Source organism: Entelurus aequoreus, linkage group LG02, assembly GCF_033978785.1.
Source record: "Entelurus aequoreus isolate RoL-2023_Sb linkage group LG02, RoL_Eaeq_v1.1, whole genome shotgun sequence".
Classification (NCBI taxonomy): Eukaryota; Metazoa; Chordata; class Actinopteri; order Syngnathiformes; family Syngnathidae; genus Entelurus; species Entelurus aequoreus.
Window position 1 is genome coordinate 12,409,240 of NC_084732.1, and position 26,357 is coordinate 12,435,596.

General features: G+C 36.8%; 1 protein-coding gene across 1 annotated transcript; it reads right to left on the bottom strand.

Moving 5' to 3' along the window:
• Nucleotides 1-89: 89 nt before the first annotated feature.
• Nucleotides 90-26,235, bottom strand: LOC133630233 (7-dehydrocholesterol reductase-like). The gene is made up of 8 exons (XM_062021701.1): nt 26,104-26,235; nt 24,721-24,832; nt 22,644-22,866; nt 16,446-16,536; nt 16,173-16,386; nt 12,514-12,718; nt 3,490-3,621; nt 90-1,402 (listed from the first exon to the last, which is right to left on the bottom strand). Exons 2-8 carry the CDS (start codon nt 24,828-24,830, stop codon nt 938-940), a joined length of 1,440 nt encoding a protein of 479 aa, XP_061877685.1. The 5' UTR covers nt 24,831-24,832; nt 26,104-26,235; the 3' UTR covers nt 90-937.
• Nucleotides 26,236-26,357: the final 122 nt, after the last annotated feature.

The window sequence follows — 26,357 nt, forward strand, 5'->3', positions numbered from 1 at the left end:
TGGAGCCCTGAGCCCGTCTGTAGTGGAAATGTTGAGGTGAAACAGGTGAAGAAGCCACGATTGAGTCCCAAGAATCCTCAAAACGTGAATAATATTTCATAAAAAGTGACTTTATTGTTGTAGAAATGGTACAAGAGGAACGTATCAAAATGGAAGCCTGTGATGTGATGTCCTGCCCTCTGCTGCCCTCCAGTGTCGACCAGGTGTGTTGCAGCCTCACGCCTGTTAGACTGGACGACTGATTGATTGATTGATGACTGATTGATGACTGATTGATTGATTGATTGATGACTGGAAGACTGATTGATTGATTGATGACTGATTGATTGATGACTGGAAGACACTCTGCTTTGCTGGGAAAATGACGTCTTTATGTACTGCAAGCAGCTGATTGGTGGGGAAGGGGTTCCCCACCAATCTGGAAAAGTACTAAAAGATGTCACATGACCCATCTGGAAAAGTACTAAAAGACATCACATGACCCTTCTGGAAAAGTACTAAAAGATGTCACATGACCCATGAGGACAAGTACTAAAAGATGTCACATGACCCATCTGGAAAAGTACTAAACGACGTCACATGACCCATGAGGACAAGTACTAAAAGATGTCCCATGACCCATCTGGAAAAGTACTAAACGACGTCACATGACCCTTCTGGAAAAGTACTAAAAGATGTCACATGACCCATGTGGAAAAGTACTAAAAGAGGTCACATGATGCATGTGGAAAAGTACTAAAAGAGGTCACATGATGCATGTGGAAAAGTGCTGATGAAGCTTTTCTAGTATTGCAAGCAGCTGATTGGTGTGGAAGTGGTGACAAATGACAAGAGCTGTCTAGAATATTCCGGGCAGCAGGCGGTGGGGCACGGTGCGGGTGTAGCGGTGCCAGTCGGCTCAGTACTTGCTGCTGATTGGTGTGGAAGCGGCCACTCTCTAGAAGATTCCGGGCAGCAGGCGGTGGGGCACGGTGCGGGTGTAGCGGTGCCAGTCGGCTCCGTACTTGCTGCTGCAGCGGTGCTCGTCCCTCAGACAGCGGTGCACCAGCAGCACGCTCATGTAGATCAGGTAGAAGTAGGGCAGAAGGTGCTGGAAGCCACAGGCGGCGCAGTACGCCAGCGAGCCCATCAGGTCACCCGTGTAGTTGAAGTGGCGTGCCACGCCCCAGAAGCCCGAGGTCAGCAGTTTGCTTTGGTGCACGGCGCCGTCGGCCGAGCGGTACGAGCACTGGATGAAGGCGGGCTGCCCCCCCCAGATGGTGCAGGCGCCCTGGGTGCGGCGGAACAGGTCCTTCTGGTGGTTGGTGGCACGGAAGATGTAGTAGCCCACCAGACCCAGGAGCAGGACCAGCAGGAAGTGGGTCTGGGACAGCTGCACCGGGTGGTAGACCAGGTAGAGACCCTGGAACACGTGGAGGACACCAGAGACCTGAGAACACTTCCTGTCTGATGCTTGACTCCGCCCCTCTCCTTGTCCTTAAATATATGTCTATTTCTATTACTTATATTATATTACTCATTATTATTTATTTCTATTACTTATATTACTCATTATTATTTATCTCTATTACTTAATATTATATTACTTATTTCTATTACTTCAGTGTTTCCCACACATTCATTTATTTGTGGCGGCCCGCCACGAAAGAATTCGTCCGCCACAAATAAAATTAAAAAAAAAAAATATATATATATATATTTTTTTTTTGTCCTGTCCAGCTTCTCAGGCAAATCATATAGTTGATGTAGATGCCCATATAGGCTGTTCACATTTACTTCACAAAAGAGAAGTGTAGGATACTTCTCTTGTTGCCTTATTTGTATTTGACCACTACTGTTTTCTGTTTATTTGTTACTGACTGTGGTAGGACACCTCTGCCTCTGTTTCACTTTATGTTGCTGGTAAATAATATGGTTGTAGTAGTAGGCTAAAGTTAAATGATTTAGTATGCACTAATTAAAGGGGCAGAGCTTTAAGAGACATTTTAGCTTTTATATTTTATAAGATATATTTTTTATAAGAACCACAATTAATAAATATATTTCAGTGAATAACTTATTGTTCAAATCTGTATATAAATATGTACATAAAGTGTTGTAATTATATTGTAAAATGGATGGATGGATGGACGTTTAAAACAAAACTGTTATTAATTAGTAAGTATACATTTTTTGAGCCTTTTTAGAGAAAATCATATTGTAGTAAATTATGCAAATTACTCGATGATGTCCTGGTGACCACGCCCATAGCCACGCCCCCACCGCCACAGGTATCTTGGCAGTTTATGGGAAACACTGTACTTATATTACTCATTATTATTTATTTGTATTACTTATATTATAATACACATTATTATTTATCTCTATTACTTACAGTATATTATATTACTCATTATTATTTATCTCTATTACTTATATTATACTACTTATTTCTATTACTTATATTACTCATTATTATTTATTTCTATTACTTATATTACTAGTTATTATTTATCTCTATTACTTATATTATATTAGTCATTATTTATTTCTATTACTTATATTACTCATTATTATTTATTTCTATTACTTATATTGCTCGTTATTATTTATTTCTATTACTTATATTACTAGTTATTATTTATCTCTATTACTTATATTATATAACTAGTTATTATTTAATTATATTACTTATATTATATTACTCATAATTTATTTCTATTACTTATATTACTCATTATTATTTATTTCTATTACTTATATTATATTAGTAGTTATTATTTATCTCTATTAGTTATATTATATTACTAGCTATTATTTATTTATATTACTTATATTATATTAATCATTATTTATCTCTTACTTATATTATATTACTAGTTATTATTTATTTTATTCTTTTAATTAGATATTAATAATTATTATAATCATTATTTATTTCATTCTTTTAATTAGATATTAATAATTATTATTTATCTCTAGTCTTTTATTAGTTATTATAAATTATTGTTTAGCTCTAGTCATTTATTTGATATTACTAATAATTATTTATTTCTAGTATTTTATTAGATATAAATTATTATTTATTTCTAGTCTTTCTACTTTTTGAGAATGTTGATCACATTTATAAATACTGATATAATCATTGTGATCATTGTGATGATGAATGTTGATAGTGTGTACTCACATGTAGTGTGTACATGTTGATAGTATGACAGAGTGTGTACAAGTACTCACATGTAGCGTGTACATGTTGATAGTATGACAGAGTGTGTACAAGTACTCACATGTAGCGTGTACATGTTGATAGTATGACAGAGTGTGTACAAGTACTCACATGTAGTGTGTACATGTTGATAGTATGACAGAGTGTGTACAAGTACTCACATGTAGCGTGTACAAGTACTCACATGTAGCGTGTACATGTTGATAGTATGACAGTGTGTGTACAAGTACTCACCTGTAGCGTGTACATGTTGATAGTATGACAGTGTGTGTACAAGTACTCACCTGTAGCGTGTACAGGTATGGCAGCCACACACAGTCTCCCCAGCCCAGGTACCAACCAAAGTGGTCGTGGCAGATGTCTATGGTCTTCAGGTACCACGCCTCGTTCCAGAAGAAGTCCAGCACATAAATACCCTGACAGAGGATTCAACACAATGGATTAGTCATCTATATTACATCTATATTATATATATATATAAATATATATATATATATAATGTGTGTACATATTAGGGTTGTACAGTGTACTGGTACTAATAAAGACATTTTATGGTCACCACTGATATTTCTACTACATTGGTTAGTTCCCCAACAATACTGTAGTACTGATATTTCTACTTCATTGGTTAGTTCCCCAACAATACTGTAGTACTGATATTTCTACTACATTGGTTAGTTCCCCAACAATACTGTAGTACTGATATTTCTACTACATTGGTTAGTTCCCCAACAATACTGTAGTACTGATATTTCTACTTCATTGGTTAGTTCTGACTCAGAGATAGAAGTAGAAAACTTTTCGGTTATCAGAAAGGACAGGAATAAACACGGTGGGGGTGTTTGTATGTATATTCACCAGGATATCAAATACATAACTCGCACTGATCTCAACCACAATGCCCTTGAATCTGTGTGGGCTGAAATCAAATATAAAAACGCGAAGCCAGTACTGATAGGGACGGTATATAGACCCCCTAATCAGAGTGATTTCTATGAGGCTCTCGAGGAGTGCTTGGCTGGGGTAGACAACGTGGAGAAAATTACAACTGGAGATCTGAACACAGATATTCAACGCAGAGATGCACCTGTCTTCAGATCCTACAGCAAGCTTTGTAATCTACACAGTCTTTCCCAGCTAATAACACTACTTACAAGGGTGTGTGATTCCACCCAATCAACCATAGATCTCATTCTCACTTCGGACTGGCCTTAAATAAAAAATAGTGGGGTCATGATCTGTGGTCTTAGCGACCACTATCTAACCTTCTGCACCCGCAAAATAGCTAAACTCAAAGCCAACGGCCACATAACAGCCCAATTCAGATCCCTTAAAAAATACTCCAGTGATAATTTAAACCTAAAATTAGGTGAGTGGGACTGGTCCCCTGTGCTCGCGAGCAACCTGGTCGATGTCGCTTGGGATCGCTTCAAAACGGCGTTCCTAAAGATACTAAATGACATGGCTCCCGTGAAAACAGTCAGGATCAAAGCCCGCTCTGAACCATGGATGAATCCAGACCTATTAGCTGCCATAAAAGACAGAGACAGAAAATACTCAGAATACCAAAAGTGCAAAACCGAAGTAAATAAACAACCCAATAATAACAACAACCTCAAATCACTCCTTTCAACACTCAAAAAGCAATGCAATAAATTAAGAAATAAGTCAACCAACCTGACTAAATCCTTAAAAAAAAATTACATTACCGACAAAATAGAGGAAAACACAAATAAGCCACGTGAGCTCTGAAAAATCCTCAACAACCAGCTTCCTGGTTGCAGCCAAAAACTTAAAACCAGACTAACAAACATCAACATCAAGGAGGGTGACTCCCTCATTACAGACAAAATGGAGGTAGCAGACTTAATGCCTTTTTCATCAGCATAGCCGCAACTCTTGTCAACAAGCTGTCCCACCACTCTGGTCGCTTTGGTGTAGAACACATTAAAGCCTTCTACAGAAAGCTAGGAGTATCCAACGATGATTTCAAATTAGAAATGGTCACAGCTGATGAGGTGCTTAAAAAATTGGGCTCGCTCCACCCAAACAAGGCCACCGGCCTTGACAATATCCCCTCCAGATTCCTCAGGGACTCTGCCTCCATCATTGCCCCGATCATCACGCACATAATAAACCTCTCAATTACACAAGGCCAAGTACCAAAAGATTTTAAGATAGCAAGAATAACTCCCCTCTTTAAAAAAGGAAGCAAATTGGAACCTGACAACTACCGACCTGTTTCTATTCTCAGTTCCATTTCCAAAGTAATGGAGAAAATAGTTTATGAACAGGTGGATAGTTACCTTGCCACTAATAAACTCATGTACACATTCCAATCCGGCTTCAGAACTAACCACTCCACTGACACATGCCTTCTCTATCTGAGCGACCACATCAAACATGAGGTGGACGCGGGCAAATACTGCGACATGGTCATGCTGGACCTTCAGAAGGCCTTTGACACCGTTAACCACGCTATACTGTTGGATAAGCTCAAGGCAATCGGATTTAACAAAACCTCTTGGAGCTGGATGCAATCTTACTTGGAGGGGAGGGAGCAGGTGGTAGAGGTGAACGGCACCGTGTCCCCCCCCCTCTCGGTGAGCTGTGGAGTCCCCCAAGGCAGTATATTGGGACCTTTACTGTTCCTAATATACATAAACCACATGTCATCGGCATGCGACTGTGAATTGTTTTTGTTTGCGGATGACTCTGCCCTGCTGGTATCAGACAAGGACAAGTCACAGGTGGAGAAAATCCTCAGTGCTGAGCTCTGTAGAACTTGCACCTGGCTCGCTGACAACAAGCTATCCATACACTTGGGTAAAACTGAATCCATCCTGTTTGGGTCCCACATCAACCTTAAGAAAGTCAATGACTTCACTATAAAAGTGGGTGACATTGTTATCACCAGGAAAGATGAGGTCACCTACCTAGGTTCCATTCTAGAGGCTAATCTTTCCTGTGATAAAATGGCAACCAAGGTAATCAAAAAGGTCAACCAACGAACGAGATTTCTCTACAGAATCTCCTCTCTGGTCAACAAAAGCACCTTGAGGATTCTAGCGGGAACTCTCGTTCAACCCTTTTTCGACTACGCATGCACCTCCTGGTACCCTAGCACCTCCAAAACCCTTAAATCTAGACTCCAAACATCCCAGAACAAGCTAGTCAGGTTACTTCTAGACCTCCACCCCAGATCCCACCTCACTCCTACCCACTTCTCCAAAGTGGGCTGGCTCAAGGTGGAGGACAGAGTTAAACAACTTGCACTGAGCCTAGTCTATAAAATCCGCTACACCTCCCTGATACCGAAGTACATGTCAAACTACTTCCTTAACGTAAATGACCGCCATAACCACAACACCAGGGGGAGCTCCACTAACCACGTTAAACCCAGATTCCGATCTAACAAAGGTCTTAACTCATTCTCCTTCTACGCCACATCAATGTGGAATGCACTCCCAACAGGTGTAAAAGAAAGGGCATCTCTATCCTCCTTCAAAACCGCACTAAAAGAACACCTCCAGGCAGCTACAACCCTAAACTAACACCCTCCCTTCCACATAATACCTCTTCGGATTGTAAATAATCAAATGTAGACACTTTTTCTTATAATTTCTGATCTTTCTCTCTATGTCCACTACTTGTTGTACATATCCTACCAAATCAGTCCTACACTGTTTCAATGTCCATTTCTCTGATGATGCAATTGTTGATGTTGATTGTTGATGACTGAAGTGTTGATACCAACCAAACCTAACCCCCCCTCCCCATATCCCACACCTCGGATTGTAAATAATGTAAATAATTAACTGTATATACTCTGATGATTATCTTGTGTGATGACTGTATTATGATGATAGTATATATGATAGTATATATCTGTATCATGAATCAATTTAAGTGGACCCCGACTTAAACAAGTTGAAAAACTTATTGGGGTGTTACCATTTAGTGGTCAATTGTACGGAATATGTACTTCACTGTGCAACCTACTAATAAAAGTCTCAATCAATCAATCAATCAAGTTCCCCAACAATACTGTAGTACTGATATTTCTACTACATTGGTTAGTTCCCCAACAATACTGTAGTACTGATATTTCTACTTCATTGGTTAGTTCCCCAACAATACTGTAGTAGATATTTGTACTTCATTGGTTAGTTCCCCAACAATACTGTAGTACTGATATTTCTACTACATTGGTTAGTTCCCCAACAATACTGTAGTACTGATATTTCTACTTCATTGGTTAGTTCCCCAACAATACTGTAGTAGATATTTGTACTTCATTGGTTAGTTCCCCAACAATACTGTAGTACTGATATTTCTACTACATTGGTTAGTTCCCCAACAATACTGTAGTACTGATATTTCTACTTCATTGGTTAGTTCCCCAACAATACTGTAGTAGATATTTGTACTTCATTGGTTAGTTCCCCAACAATACTGTAGTACTGATATTTCTACTACATTGGTTAGTTCCCCAACAATACTGTAGTACTGATATTTCTACTTCATTGGTTAGTTCCCCAACAATACTGTAGTACTGATATTTCTACTACATTGGTTAGTTCCCCAACAATACTGTAGTACTGATATTTCTACTACATTGGTTAGTTCCCCAACAATACTGTAGTACTGATATTTCTACTACATTGGTTAGTTCCCCAACAATACTGTAGTACTGATATTTCTACTACATTGGTTAGTTCCCCAACAATACTGTAGTAGATATTTGTACTTCATTGGTTAGTTCCCCAACAATACTGTAGTACTGATATTTCTACTACATTGGTTAGTTCCCCAACAATACTGTAGTAGATATTTGTACTTCATTGGTTAGTTCCCCAACAATACTGTAGTATTGATATTTCTACTACATTGGTTAGTTCCCCAACAATACTGTAGTACTGATATTTCTACTACATTGGTTAGTTCCCCAACAATACTGTAGTATTGATATTTCTACTACATTGGTTAGTTCCCCAACAATACTGTAGTATTGATATTTCTACTACATTGGTTAGTTCCCCAACAATACTGTAGTACTGATATTTCTACTACATTGGTTAGTTCCCCAACAATACTGTAGTACTGATATTTCTACTACATTGGTTAGTTCCCCAACAATACTGTAGTACTGATATTTCTACTACATTGGTTAGTTCCCCAACAATACTGTAGTACTGATATTTCTACTACATTGGTTAGTTCCCCAACAATACTGTAGTACTGATATTTCTACTACATTGGTTAGTTCCCCAACAATACTGTAGTACTGATATTTCTACTTCATTGGTTAGTTCCCCAACAATACTGTAGTACTGATATTTCTACTACATTGGTTAGTTCCCCAACAATACTGTAGTACTGATATTTCTACTACATTGGTTAGTTCCCCAACAATACTGTAGTACTGATATTTCTACTACATTGGTTAGTTCCCCAACAATACTGTAGTACTGATATTTCTACTTCATTGGTTAGTTCCCCAACAATACTGTAGTACTGATATTTCTACTACATTGGTTAGTTCCCCAACAATACTGTAGTACTGATATTTCTACTACATTGCTTAGTTCCCCAAAAATACTGTAGTAGATATTTGTACTTCATTGGTTAGTTCCCCAACAATACTGTAGTATTGATATTTCTACTACATTGGTTAGTTCCCCAACAATACTGTAGTACTGATATTTCTACTACATTGGTTAGTTCCCCAACAATACTGTAGTATTGATATTTCTACTACATTGGTTCGTTCCCCAACAATACTGTAGTACTGATATTTCTACTACATTGGTTAGTTCCCCAACAATACTGTAGTATTGATATTTCTACTACATTGGTTAGTTCCCCAACAATACTGTAGTACTGATATTTCTACTTCATTGGTTAGTTCCCCAACAATACTGTAGTACTGATATTTCTACTACATTGGTTAGTTCCCCAACAATACTGTAGTACTGATATTTCTACTTCATTGGTTAGTTCCCCAACAATACTGTAGTAGATATTTGTACTTCATTGGTTAGTTCCCCAACAATACTGTAGTACTGATATTTCTACTACATTGGTTAGTTCCCCAACAATACTGTAGTACTGATATTTCTACTACATTGGTTAGTTCCCCAACAATACTGTAGTACTGATATTTCTACTACATTGGTTAGTTCCCCAACAATACTGTAGTAGATATTTGTACTTCATTGGTTAGTTCCCCAACAATACTGTAGTACTGATATTTCTACTACATTGGTTAGTTCCCCAACAATACTGTAGTACTGATATTTCTACTTCATTGGTTAGTTCCCCAACAATACTGTAGTAGATATTTGTACTTCATTGGTTAGTTCCCCAACAATACTGTAGTACTGATATTTCTACTACATTGGTTAGTTCCCCAACAATACTGTAGTACTGATATTTCTACTTCATTGGTTAGTTCCCCAACAATACTGTAGTACTGATATTTCTACTACATTGGTTAGTTCCCCAACAATACTGTAGTACTGATATTTCTACTACATTGGTTAGTTCCCCAACAATACTGTAGTACTGATATTTCTACTACATTGGTTAGTTCCCCAACAATACTGTAGTAGATATTTGTACTTCATTGGTTAGTTCCCCAACAATACTGTAGTACTGATATTTCTACTACATTGGTTAGTTCCCCAACAATACTGTAGTAGATATTTGTACTTCATTGGTTAGTTCCCCAACAATACTGTAGTATTGATATTTCTACTACATTGGTTAGTTCCCCAACAATACTGTAGTACTGATATTTCTACTACATTGGTTAGTTCCCCAACAATACTGTAGTATTGATATTTCTACTACATTGGTTAGTTCCCCAACAATACTGTAGTATTGATATTTCTACTACATTGGTTAGTTCCCCAACAATACTGTAGTACTGATATTTCTACTACATTGGTTAGTTCCCCAACAATACTGTAGTACTGATATTTCTACTACATTGGTTAGTTCCCCAACAATACTGTAGTACTGATATTTCTACTACATTGGTTAGTTCCCCAACAATACTGTAGTACTGATATTTCTACTACATTGGTTAGTTCCCCAACAATACTGTAGTACTGATATTTCTACTACATTGGTTAGTTCCCCAACAATACTGTAGTACTGATATTTCTACTTCATTGGTTAGTTCCCCAACAATACTGTAGTACTGATATTTCTACTACATTGGTTAGTTCCCCAACAATACTGTAGTACTGATATTTCTACTACATTGGTTAGTTCCCCAACAATACTGTAGTACTGATATTTCTACTACATTGGTTAGTTCCCCAACAATACTGTAGTACTGATATTTCTACTTCATTGGTTAGTTCCCCAACAATACTGTAGTACTGATATTTCTACTACATTGGTTAGTTCCCCAACAATACTGTAGTACTGATATTTCTACTACATTGGTTAGTTCCCCAACAATACTGTAGTACTGATATTTCTACTACATTGGTTAGTTCCCCAACAATACTGTAGTACTGATATTTCTACTACATTGGTTAGTTCCCCAACAATACTGTAGTAGATATTTGTACTTCATTGGTTAGTTCCCCAACAATACTGTAGTACTGATATTTCTACTACATTGGTTAGTTCCCCAACAATACTGTAGTACTGATATTTCTACTACATTGGTTAGTTCCCCAACAATACTGTAGTACTGATATTTCTACTACATTGGTTAGTTCCCCAACAATACTGTAGTACTGATATTTCTACTACATTGGTTAGTTCCCCAACAATACTGTAGTACTGATATTTCTACTACATTGGTTAGTTCCCCAACAATACTGTAGTAGATATTTGTACTTCATTGGTTAGTTCCCCAACAATACTGTAGTACTGATATTTCTACTACATTGGTTAGTTCCCCAACAATACTGTAGTACTGATATTTCTACTACATTGGTTAGTTCCCCAACAATACTGTAGTACTGATATTTCTACTACATTGGTTAGTTCCCCAACAATACTGTAGTACTGATATTTCTACTACATTGGTTAGTTCCCCAACAATACTGTAGTAGATATTTGTACTTCATTGGTTAGTTCCCCAACAATACTGTAGTACTGATATTTCTACTACATTGGTTAGTTCCCCAACAATACTGTAGTACTGATATTTCTACTTCATTGGTTAGTTCCCCAACAATACTGTAGTACTGATATTTCTACTACATTGGTTAGTTCCCCAACAATACTGTAGTACTGATATTTCTACTACATTGGTTAGTTCCCCAACAATACTGTAGTACTGATATTTCTACTACATTGGTTAGTTCCCCAACAATACTGTAGTACTGATATTTCTACTTCATTGGTTAGTTCCCCAACAATACTGTAGTACTGATATTTCTACTACATTGGTTAGTTCCCCAACAATACTGTAGTACTGATATTTCTACTACATTGGTTAGTTCCCCAACAATACTGTAGTACTGATATTTCTACTACATTGGTTAGTTCCCCAACAATACTGTAGTACTGATATTTCTACTACATTGGTTAGTTCCCCAACAATACTGTAGTACTGATATTTCTACTACATTGGTTAGTTCCCCAACAATACTGTAGTACTGATATTTCTACTTCATTGGTTAGTTCCCCAACAATACTGTAGTACTGATATTTCTACTACATTGGTTAGTTCCCCAACAATACTGTAGTACTGATATTTCTACTACATTGGTTAGTTCCCCAACAATACTGTAGTACTGATATTTCTACTTCATTGGTTAGTTCCCCAACAATACTGTAGTACTGATATTTCTACTACATTGGTTAGTTCCCCAACAATACTGTAGTAGATATTTGTACTTCATTGGTTAGTTCCCCAACAATACTGTAGTACTGATATTTCTACTACATTGGTTAGTTCCCCAACAATACTGTAGTACTGATATTTCTACTACATTCGACCATGTTTATGCTGGAAAATGCTTAATTCAGGGCAGCAATATTGTAGGATATATACTTGAAATGTTTACTTTAATCAGCAATGTGGTGACATTGGAAGCAGAATCCAATTGTAAGAAAAGAAATACAAATGATTGAACTTCATTCCACAATCTAGTATTCATTTAGTGTAAACATAAACAGTCTAGTATTCATTTAGTGTGAACATAAACAGTCTGGTATTCATTTAGTGTAAACATAAACAGTCTAGTATTCATTTAGTGTGAACATAAACATTAGAGGAGTGATGTATGTTTATCACAGATGTTGTGGATCAAAGCACACCTGAGTTGTGTGCTCACCTGCAGCAGGTTGACCAGCACCATGGAGTTAGTCACATGACCATAGACTTCCTGCTGCTTGGCCATGTAGGACAGGTTGATGAGGGTCCACGCCACGATGCCAGGGCGCCCGTTGAAGAACAACTTGAAGTCGAACCATCGACCCACACGGGGGTTGAACTCTATTCCCATCATGTAGTTGTACAACATGTTGCCTGTGAACTTGCTGTTACACACACACACACCATGTGTTACACACACATGTTACACACACATCATGTAGTTGTACAACATGTTGCCTGTGAACTTGCTGTTACACACACACATCATGTTACACACACACATGTTACACACACATCATGTAGTTGTACAACATGTTGCCTGTGAACTTGCTGTTACACACACACATCATGTTACACACACACATGTTACACACACATCATGTAGTTGTACAACATGTTGCCTGTGAACTTGCTGTTACACACACACACCATGTGTTACACACACACATGTTACACACACATCATGTAGTTGTACAACATGTTGCCTGTGAACTTGCTGTTACACACACACACATCATGTTACACACACACATGTTACACACACATCATGTAGTTGTACAACATGTTGCCTGTGAACTTGCTGTTACACACACACATCATGTTACACACACACATGTTACACACACATCATGTAGTTGTACAACATGTTGCCTGTGAACTTGCTGTTACACACACACATCATGTTACACACACACATGTTACACACACATCATGTAGTTGTACAACATGTTGCCTGTGAACTTGCTGTTACACACACACACCATGTGTTACACACACATGTTACACACACATGTTACACACACATCATGTAGTTGTACAACATGTTGCCTGTGAACTTGCTGTTACACACACACACCATGTGTTACACACACACATGTTACACACACATCATGTAGTTGTACAACATGTTGCCTGTGAACTTGCTGTTACACACACACACATCATGTTACACACACACATGTTACACACACATCATGTAGTTGTACAACATGTTGCCTGTGAACTTGCTGTTACACACACACATCATGTTACACACACACATGTTACACACACATCATGTAGTTGTACAACATGTTGCCTGTGAACTTGCTGTTACACACACACATCATGTTACACACACACATGTTACACACACATCATGTAGTTGTACAACATGTTGCCTGTGAACTTGCTGTTACACACACACACCATGTGTTACACACACATGTTACACACACATGTTACACACACATCATGTAGTTGTACAACATGTTGCCTGTGAACTTGCTGTTACACACACACACCATGTGTTACACACACACATGTTACACACACATCATGTAGTTGTACAACATGTTGCCTGTGAACTTGCTGTTACACACACACACATCATGTTACACACACACATGTTACACACACATCATGTAGTTGTACAACATGTTGCCTGTGAACTTGCTGTTACACACACACATCATGTTACACACACACATGTTACACACACATCATGTAGTTGTACAACATGTTGCCTGTGAACTTGCTGTTACACACACACGTCATGTTACACACACACATGTTACACACACATCATGTAGTTGTACAACATGTTGCCTGTGAACTTGCTGTTACACACACACATCATGTTACACACACACATGTTACACACACATCATGTAGTTGTACAACATGTTGCCTGTGAACTTGCTGTTACACACACACACCATGTGTTACACACACATGTTACACACACATGTTACACACACATCATGTAGTTGTACAACATGTTGCCTGTGAACTTGCTGTTACACACACACACCATGTGTTACACACACACATGTTACACACACATCATGTAGTTGTACAACATGTTGCCTGTGAACTTGCTGTTACACACACACACATCATGTTACACACACACATGTTACACACACATCATGTAGTTGTACAACATGTTGCCTGTGAACTTGCTGTTACACACACACATCATGTTACACACACACATGTTACACACACATCATGTAGTTGTACAACATGTTGCCTGTGAACTTGCTGTTACACACACACATCATGTTACACACACACATGTTACACACACATCATGTAGTTGTACAACATGTTGCCTGTGAACTTGCTGTTACACACACACACCATGTGTTACACACACATGTTACACACACATGTTACACACACATCATGTAGTTGTACAACATGTTGCCTGTGAACTTGCTGTTACACACACACACCATGTGTTACACACACACATGTTACACACACATCATGTAGTTGTACAACATGTTGCCTGTGAACTTGCTGTTACACACACACATCATGTTACACACACACATGTTACACACACATCATGTAGTTGTACAACATGTTGCCTGTGAACTTGCTGTTACACACACACATCATGTTACACACACACATGTTACACACACATCATGTAGTTGTACAACATGTTGCCTGTGAACTTGCTGTTACACACACACACACCATGTGTTACACACACACATGTTACACACACATCATGTAGTTGTACAACATGTTGCCTGTGAACTTGCTGTTACACACACACACACCATGTGTTACACACACACATGTTACACACACATCATGTAGTTGTACAACATGTTGCCTGTGAACTTGCTGTTACACACACACATCATGTTACACACACAAACACATGTTACACACACATCATGTAGTTGTACAACATGTTGCCTGTGAACTTGCTGTTACACACACACATCATGTTACACACACACACGTTACACACACATCATGTAGTTGTACAACATGTTGCCTGTGAACTTGCTGCCACACACACACACCATGTGTTACACACACCACGTGTTACACACAAAGTGTGTAACAAACAGGAAGTGTTACACACAGGACGCGTAACAAACAGGAAGTGTTATACACAAGACGCGTAACACACAGGAAGTGTTATACACAAGACGCGTAACACACAGGAAGTGTTATACACAAGACGCGTAACACACAGGAAGTGTTATACACAAGACGCGTAACACACAGGAAGTGTTACATTCAGAAAGTACTAGAGACAGGAAGTGTCACATACAGGTATTAATAGAAACATGAAGTGTTAAGAGAGAGGAAGTGTTAAGAGAGAGGAAGTGTTAAGAGACAGGAAGTGTTAAGAGAGAGGAAGTGTTAAGAGACAGGAAGTGTTAAGAGAGAGGAAGTGTTAAGAGAGAGGAAGTGTTAAGAGAGAGGAAGTGTTAAGAGACAGGAAGTGTTAAGAGAGAGGAAGTGTTAAGAGACAGGAAGTGTTAAGAGACAGGAAGTGTTAAGAGACAGGAAGTGTTAAGAGAGAGGAAGTGTTAAGAGAGAGGAAGTGTTAAGAGAGAGGAAGTGTTAAGAGACAGGAAGTGTTAAGAGACAGGAAGTGTTAAGAGAGAGGAAGTGTTAAGAGACAGGAAGTGTTAAGAGAGAGGAAGTGTTAAGAGACAGGAAGTGTTAAGAGAGAGGAAGTGTTAAGAGAGAGGAAGTGTTAAGAGACAGGAAGTGTTAAGAGAGAGGAAGTGTTAAGAGACAGGAAGTGTTAAGAGAGAGGAAGTGTTAAGAGAGAGGAAGTGTTAAGAGAGAGGAAGTGTTAAGAGAGAGGAAGTGACTCACCAGTCGTGTGGGTTGGTGGGGAAGAGGTATGCTTTAAAGAAGGCAAAGGTGGAGACGGTGTAGCCCAGCAGGTTAGCACACCACATGAGGGGCATCCAGTGGTCAAAGATGGTGGTGGCAGAGAAGAAGTGCCAGTAGTGAGTGTTGAGCAGCCACAGGAAGTGAGTGAGCAGCCAGCACTGCAGCCCGTTGATCTGGTACTTGTTGATCACACCTGGAAGACACACACCTGCTCCAGGTAACTGCTCACCTGCTGATTGTGTGGCTCCTTACCTGCGGGCGTTCTGGCACCTTCTTGGACTCCCCCGACGTAACCAGGAAGGACTTTGTGCAGGACGTCAGGGATGCACATGTACAACAACACCTGTACACAACAACACCTGATCACCATGCATACATGTATACCTACACATGTACAACAACACCTGTACACATGTACAACAACACCTGTACACATGTACAACACCTGTTCACCATGCATACATGTATACCTACACATGTACAACACCTGTTCACCATGCATACATGTATACCTACACATGTACAACACCTGTACACATGTACAACAACACCTGTACACATGTACAACACCTGATCACCATGTATACATGTATACCTACACATGTACAACACCTGTTCACCATGCATACATGTATACCTACACATGTACAACACCTGTACACATGTACAACAACACCTGTACACATGTACAACAACACCTGTACACATGTACAACACCTGATCACCATGTATACATGTATACCTACACATGTACAACACCTGTTCACCATGCATACATGTATACCTACACATGTACAACACCTGTACACATGTACAACAACACCTGTACACATGTACAACACCTGATCACCATGTATACATGTATACCTACACATGTACAACACCTGTTCACCATGCATACATGTATACCTACACATGTACAACACCTGTACACATGTACAACAACACCTGTACACATGTACAACACCTGATCACCATGTATACATGTATACCTACACATGTACAACACCTGTTCACCATGCATACATGTATACCTACACATGTACAACACCTGTACACATGTACAACAACACCTGTACACATGTACAACACCTGATCACCATGTATACATGTATACCTACACATGTACAACACCTGTACACATGTACAACACCTGATCACCATGTATACATGTATACCTACACATGTACAACACCTGTACACATGTACAACAACACCTGTACACATGTACAACACCTGATCACCATGTATACCTACACATTACACATGTACAACACCTGTACACATGTACAACACCTGTTCACCATGCATACATGTATACCTACACATGTACAACACCTGTTCACCATGCATACATGTATACCTACACATGTACAACACCTGTACACATGTACAACAACACCTGTACACATGTACAACACCTGATCACCATGTATACATGTATACCTACACATGTACAACACCTGTACACATGTACAACACCTGATCACCATGTATACATGTATACCTACACATGTACAACACCTGTACACATGTACAACAACACCTGTACACATGTACAACACCTGATCACCATGTATACCTACACATTACACATGTACAACACCTGTACACATGTACAACACCTGTTCACCATGCATACATGTATACCTACACATGTACAACACCTGTTCACCATGCATACATGTATACCTACACATGTACAACACCTGTACACATGTACAACACCTGTTCACCATGCATACATGTATACCTACACATGTACAACACCTGTACACATGTACAACACCTGTACACATGTACAACACCTGTTCACCATGCATACATGTATACCTACACATGTACAACAACACTTGTACACATGTACAACACCTGATCACCATGTATACCTGCACATTGCACATGTACAACAACACCTGTACACATGTACAACACCTGCACACATGTACAACACCTGTTCACCATGCATACCTATACATGTACAACACCTGTACACATGTACAACACCTGTACACATGTACAACACCTGTTCACCATGCATACATGTATACCTACACATGTACAACACCTGTACACATGTACAACACCTGTTCACCATGCATACCTACACATTACACATGTACAACAACACCTGTACACATGTACAACACCTGATCACCATGCATACATGTATACCTACACATGTACAACAACACTTGTACACATGTACAACACCTGATCACCATGTATACCTGCACATTGCACATGTACAACAACACCTGTACACATGTACAACACCTGCACACATGTACAACACCTGTTCACCATGCATACCTACACATGTACAACACCTGTACACATGTACAACACCTGTTCACCATGCATACCTACACATTACACATGTACAACAACACCTGTACAACACCTGTTCACCATGCATGCCTACACATTACACATGTACAACAACACCTGTACACATGTACAACACCTGTTCACCATGTATACCTACACATTACACATGTACAACACCTGTACACATGTACAACACCTGTTCACCATGTATACCTACACATTACACATGTACAACAACACCTGTACACAACACCTGTTCACCATGTATACCTACACGTACACCTATGTATACCTATAGATAAACAGTAAATAAACATGTATACCTATAGATAAATATTAAATATACATGTATACCTATAGATAAATATTAAATATACATGTATATTTATAGATAAATATTAAATATACATGTGTACCTATAGATAAATATTAAATATACATGTATACCTATAGATAAATATAAATATACATGTATATTTATAGATAAATATTAAATATACATGTGTACCTATAGATACATATTAAATATACATGTATACCTATAGATAAATATTAAATATACATGTATACCTATAGATAAATATTAAATATACATGTATACCTATAGATAAATATTAAATGTACATATATACCTATAGATAAATATTAAATATACATGTGTACCTATAGATACATATTAAATATACATGTATATTTATAGATAAATATTAAATATACATGTATATTTATACATAAATATTAAATATACATATATACCTATAGATAAATATTAAATATACATGTATACCTATAAATAAATATTAAATATACATGTGTACCTATAGATACATATTAAATATACATATATACCTATAGATGAATATTAAATATACATATATACCTATAGATAAATATTAAAAATACATGTGTACCCATAGATTAATTTTAAATTTACATATATACCTATCTGATACATATTACATATATATGTGTACCTATAGATAAATATTAAATATACATGTATATTTATAGATAAATATTAAAAATACATATATACCTATAGATAAATATTAAATATACATGTATACCTATAGATAAATATTAAATATACATGTGGACCTATAGATAAATATTAAATATACATATATACCTATAGGTAAATATTAAATATGTATGTGTACCTATAGATAAATATTAAATTTACATATATACCTATAGATAAATATTAAATATACATGTATACCTATAGATAAATATTAAATGTACATATATACCTATAGATAAATATTAAATATACATGTGTACCTATAGATACATATTAAATATACATGTATATTTATAGATAAATATTAAATATACATGTATATTTATACATAAATATTAAATATACATATATACCTATAGATAAATATTAAATATACATGTATACCTATAAATAAATATTAAATATACATGTGTACCTATAGATACATATTAAATATACATATATACCTATAGATGAATATTAAATATACATATATACCTATAGATAAATATTAAAAATACATGTGTACCCATAGATTAATTTTAAATTTACATATATACCTATCTGATACATATTACATATATATGTGTACCTATAGATAAATATTAAATATACATGTATATTTATAGATAAATATTAAAAATACATATATACCTATAGATAAATATTAAATATACATGTATACCTATAGATAAATATTAAATATACATGTGGACCTATAGATAAATATTAAATATACATATATACCTATAGGTAAATATTAAATATGTATGTGTACCTATAGATAAATATTAAATTTACATATATACCTATAGATAAATATTAAATATACATGTGTACCTATAGATAAATATTAAATATACATGTATATTTATAGATAAATATTAAATATACATGTATATTTATAGATAAATATTAAATATACATATATACCTATAGATAAATATTAAATATACATGTATACCTATAGATAAATATTCAATATACATGTGTACCTATAGATAAATATTAAATATACATATATACCTATAGGTAAATATTAAATATGTATGTGTACCTATAGATAAATATTAAATTTACATATATACCTATAGATAAATATTAAATATACATGTATATTTATAGATAAATATTAAATATACATGTATATTTATAGATAAATATTAAAAATACATATATACCTATAGATAAATATTAAATATACATGTATACCTATAGATAAATATTAAATATACATGTGGACCTATAGATAAATATTAAATATACATATATACCTATAGGTAAATATTAAATATGTATGTGTACCTATAGATAAATATTAAATTTACATATATACCTATAGATAAATATTAAATATACATGTGTACCTATAGATAAATATTAAATATACATGTATATTTATAGATAAATATTAAATATACATGTATATTTATAGATAAATATTAAATATACATATATACCTATAGATAAATATTAAATATACATGTATACCTATAGATAAATATTAAATATACATGTGTACCTATAGATAAATATTAAATATACATATATACCTATAGGTAAATATTAAATATGTATGTGTACCTATAGATAAATATTAAATTTACATATATACCTATAGATAAATATTAAATATACATGCGTTCCTATAGATAAATATTAAATATACATGTATATTTATAGATATATATTAAATATACATATATACCTATAGATAAATATTAAATATACATGTATACCTATAAATCAATATTAAATATGCACATACACCTATAAATATTAAATATACATGTGTACCTATAGATACATATTAAATATACATATATACCTATAGATGAATATTAAATATACATATATACCTATAGATAAATATTAAATATACATGTGTACCTACAGATGAATATTAAATATACATGTATACCTATAGATAAATATTAAATATACATGTGTACGTATAGATAAATATTAAATATACATACATACCTATAGATAAATATTAAATATACATGTATACCTATAGATACATTTACATGTATACCTATAGATAAACATAAAATATACAATTATCTATCCATCCATCTTCTTCTGCTTATCAGAGGTCAGGTGGCGGGGGCAGCAGCCACATACAGTATTTCTATCTATGTACTTTTATCTATCTATGTACTTGAACTTAATTCATATATAGATAGACATACTGTATACATACAGGCATACAAATAAAAATAGATGGACGGTATAGATAAATAGATGTAGTTACATTAAGAGAATGATAGAAAATAGCTAGATGTATAGATATATATAGATAATGATATAGATATATAGTTAGATATATGTTTAATTAAATGTATATAGATAGATATCTCTATAGATATATTTTATTAGTTTGTAAACGTGGTTATTGTTCATAAAAAGAACATCTGGCTTTGAAGATGATTATATTTATGTAATAATAATAATAATAGTGTGTAATGTGACTGTAGTCCCCCCAGCAGACAGGAAGTAGTACCTGGAAGAGCACCCAGGCAGTGTAGATCTACATTTGGCTTTGAAGATGATTATATTTATGTAATAATAATAATAATAGTGTGTAATGTGACTGTAGTCCCCCCAGCAGACAGGAAGTAGTACCTGGAAGAGCACCCAGGCAGTGTAGATCTACATTTGGCTTAGAAGATTATTATATTTATATAATAATAATAATAATAATAGTGTGTAATGTGACTGTAGTCCCCCCAGCAGACAGGAAGTAGTACCTGGAAGAGCACCCAGGCAGTGTAGATCTTGGCAGCCATCCATTTATGTAATAATAATAATAATAATAGTGTGTAATGTGACTGTAGTCCCCCCAGCAGACAGGAAGTAGTACCTGGAAGAGCACCCAGGCAGTGTAGATCTACATTTGGCTTTGAAGATGATTATATTTATGTAATAATAATAATAATAATAGTGTGTAATGTGACTGTAGTCCCCCCAGCAGACGGGAAGTAGTACCTGGAAGAGCACCCAGGCAGTGTAGATCTACATTTGGCTTAGAAGATTATTATATTTATATAATAATAATAATAATAATAGTGTGTAATGTGACTGTAGACCCCCCAGCAGACAGGAAGTAGTACCTGGAAGAGCACCCAGGCAGTGTAGATCTTGGCAGCCATCCAGGTGGGCGAGGGTACGCGGGCCCAGATGGAGAGCAGGGTGCTCCTGCCCTGGTACACGTCCAGCACAGGCTGGGATATGGAACACTGGTACTGGTCACACACCATCACCAGGAACAAGACCAGGACCGGGGCCAGGAGGAGCAAGGCCACCACGCTGACCAGGGAGAACCAGTCCACCTCCCTGAGGAACACCTAGTGTTTACCTTCTCTTACTTGTCAACAAACACAGCTGGATGTCATACTTCCTCTTTACCTATTGTTTACCTTCTCTTACTTGTCAACAAACACAGGTGGATGTCATACTTCCTCTTTACCTATTGTTTACCTTCTCTTACTTGTCAACAAACACAGGTGGATGTCATACTTCCTCTTTACCTATTGTTTACATTCTCTTACTTGTCAACAAACACAGGTGGATGTCATACTTCCTCTTTACCTATTGTTTACCTTCTCTTACTTGTCAACAAACACAGGTGGATGTCATACTTCCTCTTTACCTATTGTTTACCTTCTCTTATTTGTCAACAAACACAGCTGAATGTCATACTTCCTCTTTATTTATTGTTTACCTTCTCTTATTTGTCAACAAACACAGCTGGATGTAATACTTCCTCTTTATTTATTGTTTACCTTCTCTTATTTGTCAACAAACACATTTAACTAGCACAGGTGGTTGTAATACTTCCTGTTTACTTCGATTACCTCTTGTTTACCTTCTCTTTTTTGTCAACAAACACATTTAACTAGCACAGGTGGATGTAACACTTCCTGTTTACCTTGATTATTTCATTGTTTACCTTCTCTTATTTGTCAACAAACACTTTTAACTAGCACAGGTGGATGTAATACTTCCTGTTTACCTTGATTACCTTCTCTTATTTGTCAACAAACACATTTAACTAGCACAGGTGGATGTAATACTTCCTCTTTACCCATTGTTTACCTTCTCTTATTTGTCAACAAACACAGGTGGATGTCATACTTCCTCTTTACCCATTGTTTACCTTCTCTTATTTGTCAACAAACACATTTAACTAGCACAGGTGGTTGTAATACTTCCTGTTTACTTCAACTACCTCTTGTTTACCTTCTCTTTTTTGTCAACAAACACATTTAACTAGCACAGGTGGATGTAACACTTCCTGTTTACCTTGATTATCTCATTGTTTACCTTCTCTTATTTGTCAACAAACACTTTTAACTAGCACAGGTGGATGTAATACTTCCTGTTTACCTTGATTACCTTCTCTTATTTGTCAACAAACACATTTAACTAGCACAGGTGGATGTAATACTTCCTCTTTACCCATTGTTTACCTTCTCTTATTTGTCAACAAACACAGGTGGATGTCATACTTCCTCTTTACCTATTGTTTACCTTCTCTTATTTGTCAACAAACACAGGTGGATGTCATACTTCCTCTTTACCTATTGTTTACCTTCTCTTATTTGTCAACAAACACAGGTGGATGTCATACTTCCTCTTTACCTATTGTTTACCTTCTCTTACTTGTCAACAAACACAGGTGGATGTCATACTTCCTCTTTACTTAGTGTTTACCTTCTCTTATTTGTCAACAAACACAGCTGGATGTCATACTTCCTTTTTACCCACTGGTTACCTTCTCTTACTTGTCAACAAACACAGGTGGATGTCATACTTCCTCTTTACCCATTGTTTACCTTCTCTTATTTGTCAACAAACACATTTAACTAGCACAGGTGGTTGTAATACTTCCTGTTTACTTCGATTACCTCTTGTTTACCTTCTCTTTTTTGTCAACAAACACATTTAACTAGCACAGGTGGATGTAATACTTCCTGTTTACCTTGATTACCTCATTGTTTACCTTCTCTTATTTGTCAACAAACACTTGTAACTAGCACAGGTGGATGTAATACTTCCTGTTTACCTTGATTACCTCATTGTTTACCTTCTCCTGAGCCTATTCCCACACTGCCTTCTCCGGGGCTTGCTATGATATGCTGTGATTTGTTTATTTGTTTACGTGTGTCAGCGTGCAGGACGACTCACCAGGCTCTCCCCCACTGCGCGGACTCATTCTCGCTCTTCTCCCCCGCCGACCCGTTGGCGCCGTTCTGGACCCGCCTCCTGGTGACATCGCTGGACGCCGCGTTGCTCATGTCTGGCCAAAGGGTCATGTGACAATGTTCATGTCTGGCCAAAGGGTCATGTGACAATGCTCATGTCTGGCCAAAGGGTCATGTGACAATGTTCATGTCTGGCCAAAGGGTCATGTGACAATGCTAATACCTGCTATGGCAAATCTAATGTAAAATAGCATCGAGTAAGTAGCTTTATGTGTTATGTTGCGCCCTACAAAGTGGTTACACTGTAGGTATTGCACTTATCACACACCAGATGTTTGGTTAGTTGTGGAGGTGACAAAATCGCCATGTAAAATTGCTAATGCTAATACCTGCTATGGCAAATCTAATGTAAAATAGCATCGAGCTAGCACATTGTTAGTAGTTTTATGTGTTATGTTGCGCCCTACAAAGTGGTTACACTGTAGGTATTGTACTTATCACACACCAGATGTTTAGTTAGTTGTGGAGGTGACAAAATTGCCGTGTAAAATTGCTAATGCTAATAGTGGCCGGTCTATGGCCAATCTAATGTAAAATAGCATCGAGCTAGCACATTTGAAAAGAATGAAGCGTCACGTTGCATTTGAGCGTCATCTAGCACGAACACTTGCACTGAAAACAACAACTTTACTTCCAGGGAGTTTGTCTCGAGTCCGCTCTCGGTGCTGCTTGAGTGATTGCTTTACATGAGCCGCTGTTTAGTTTTTCAAAAGTCAAAATAAAAACGTGCCCAGTAAATCATCTCCTATTCGTGGTTTACCATTTGATAATGTCCTGTTTTATTTTGAAATGTCCTACTTCAATGGTAAATAATTCACGTGAGTAGAGGGTAGTTTACTGTCGCCACCTGCTGGGGGGAAAGTGCAACAGCAGCCCCATGAATAAGAAGACAGCAGCTGCCTGCCACTCTCTGCAGTTGAGTACACAGAGCTCTTGTAAAATAGAGAGTATATTGTCATATTATTATTATTGCTTCACTTCATCACAACCTTCTAGCTCACGCACAGGTGTGACGTCATCTAGCCACGCACAGGTGTGACGTCATCACGCCCGTGAAGTCAAAGGTCACTGTCGGCCAGGTGAAAAATATTCATTGATATTATTGTGCGTTAGGGCGACTATTAATCGACATGTAAACACAAAGGAGATCGATTGAAATAATAATAATAATAATTATTAATTTAAAGAAATGACAGAAATGTGTTAGTTAGCTTGTTAGCTAGCGGGAGTTCACACACTCGTCTTCAGCACCCGCGCGCGTATTTCAACCCAAAATGAGGTTTAGTTGTGTCAAATGTCTTCTTACCGGACGCTTCTTCCCCCCACCAGCCGCTGGAACAACCGTGACGAGACACCGGGAAGACTCGCTCTCTCCTGGCCGCTCAGGGCGTCTTGTCCTCGGCACAGCTGGATCGTGAGGCCCCGTTATGGAACACGCCCCGCCCCTAATAGGCGGGGCTTCGTGACAGCGGCCAATGGGTTGCCCGCAAAGGTGAACGGGCGGAACTCATTTGGCGTCCTGTCCTGTGATTGGCTAAGACTCGCTGAAGCCACCAGCGC

Coding starts and splice junctions, on each gene's coding strand:
- LOC133630233 (XM_062021701.1), bottom strand. CDS start 24,830: ATGAGCAACGCGGCGTCCAGCGATGTCACCAGGAGGCGGGTCCAGAAC. Junction 12,719..16,172: donor CCCACCAACCCACACGACTG/GTGAGTCACTTC, acceptor TGTGTGTAACAG/CAAGTTCACAGGCAACATGT. Junction 3,622..12,513: donor TGCTGGTCAACCTGCTGCAG/GTGAGCACACAA, acceptor ATCCTCTGTCAG/GGTATTTATGTGCTGGACTT.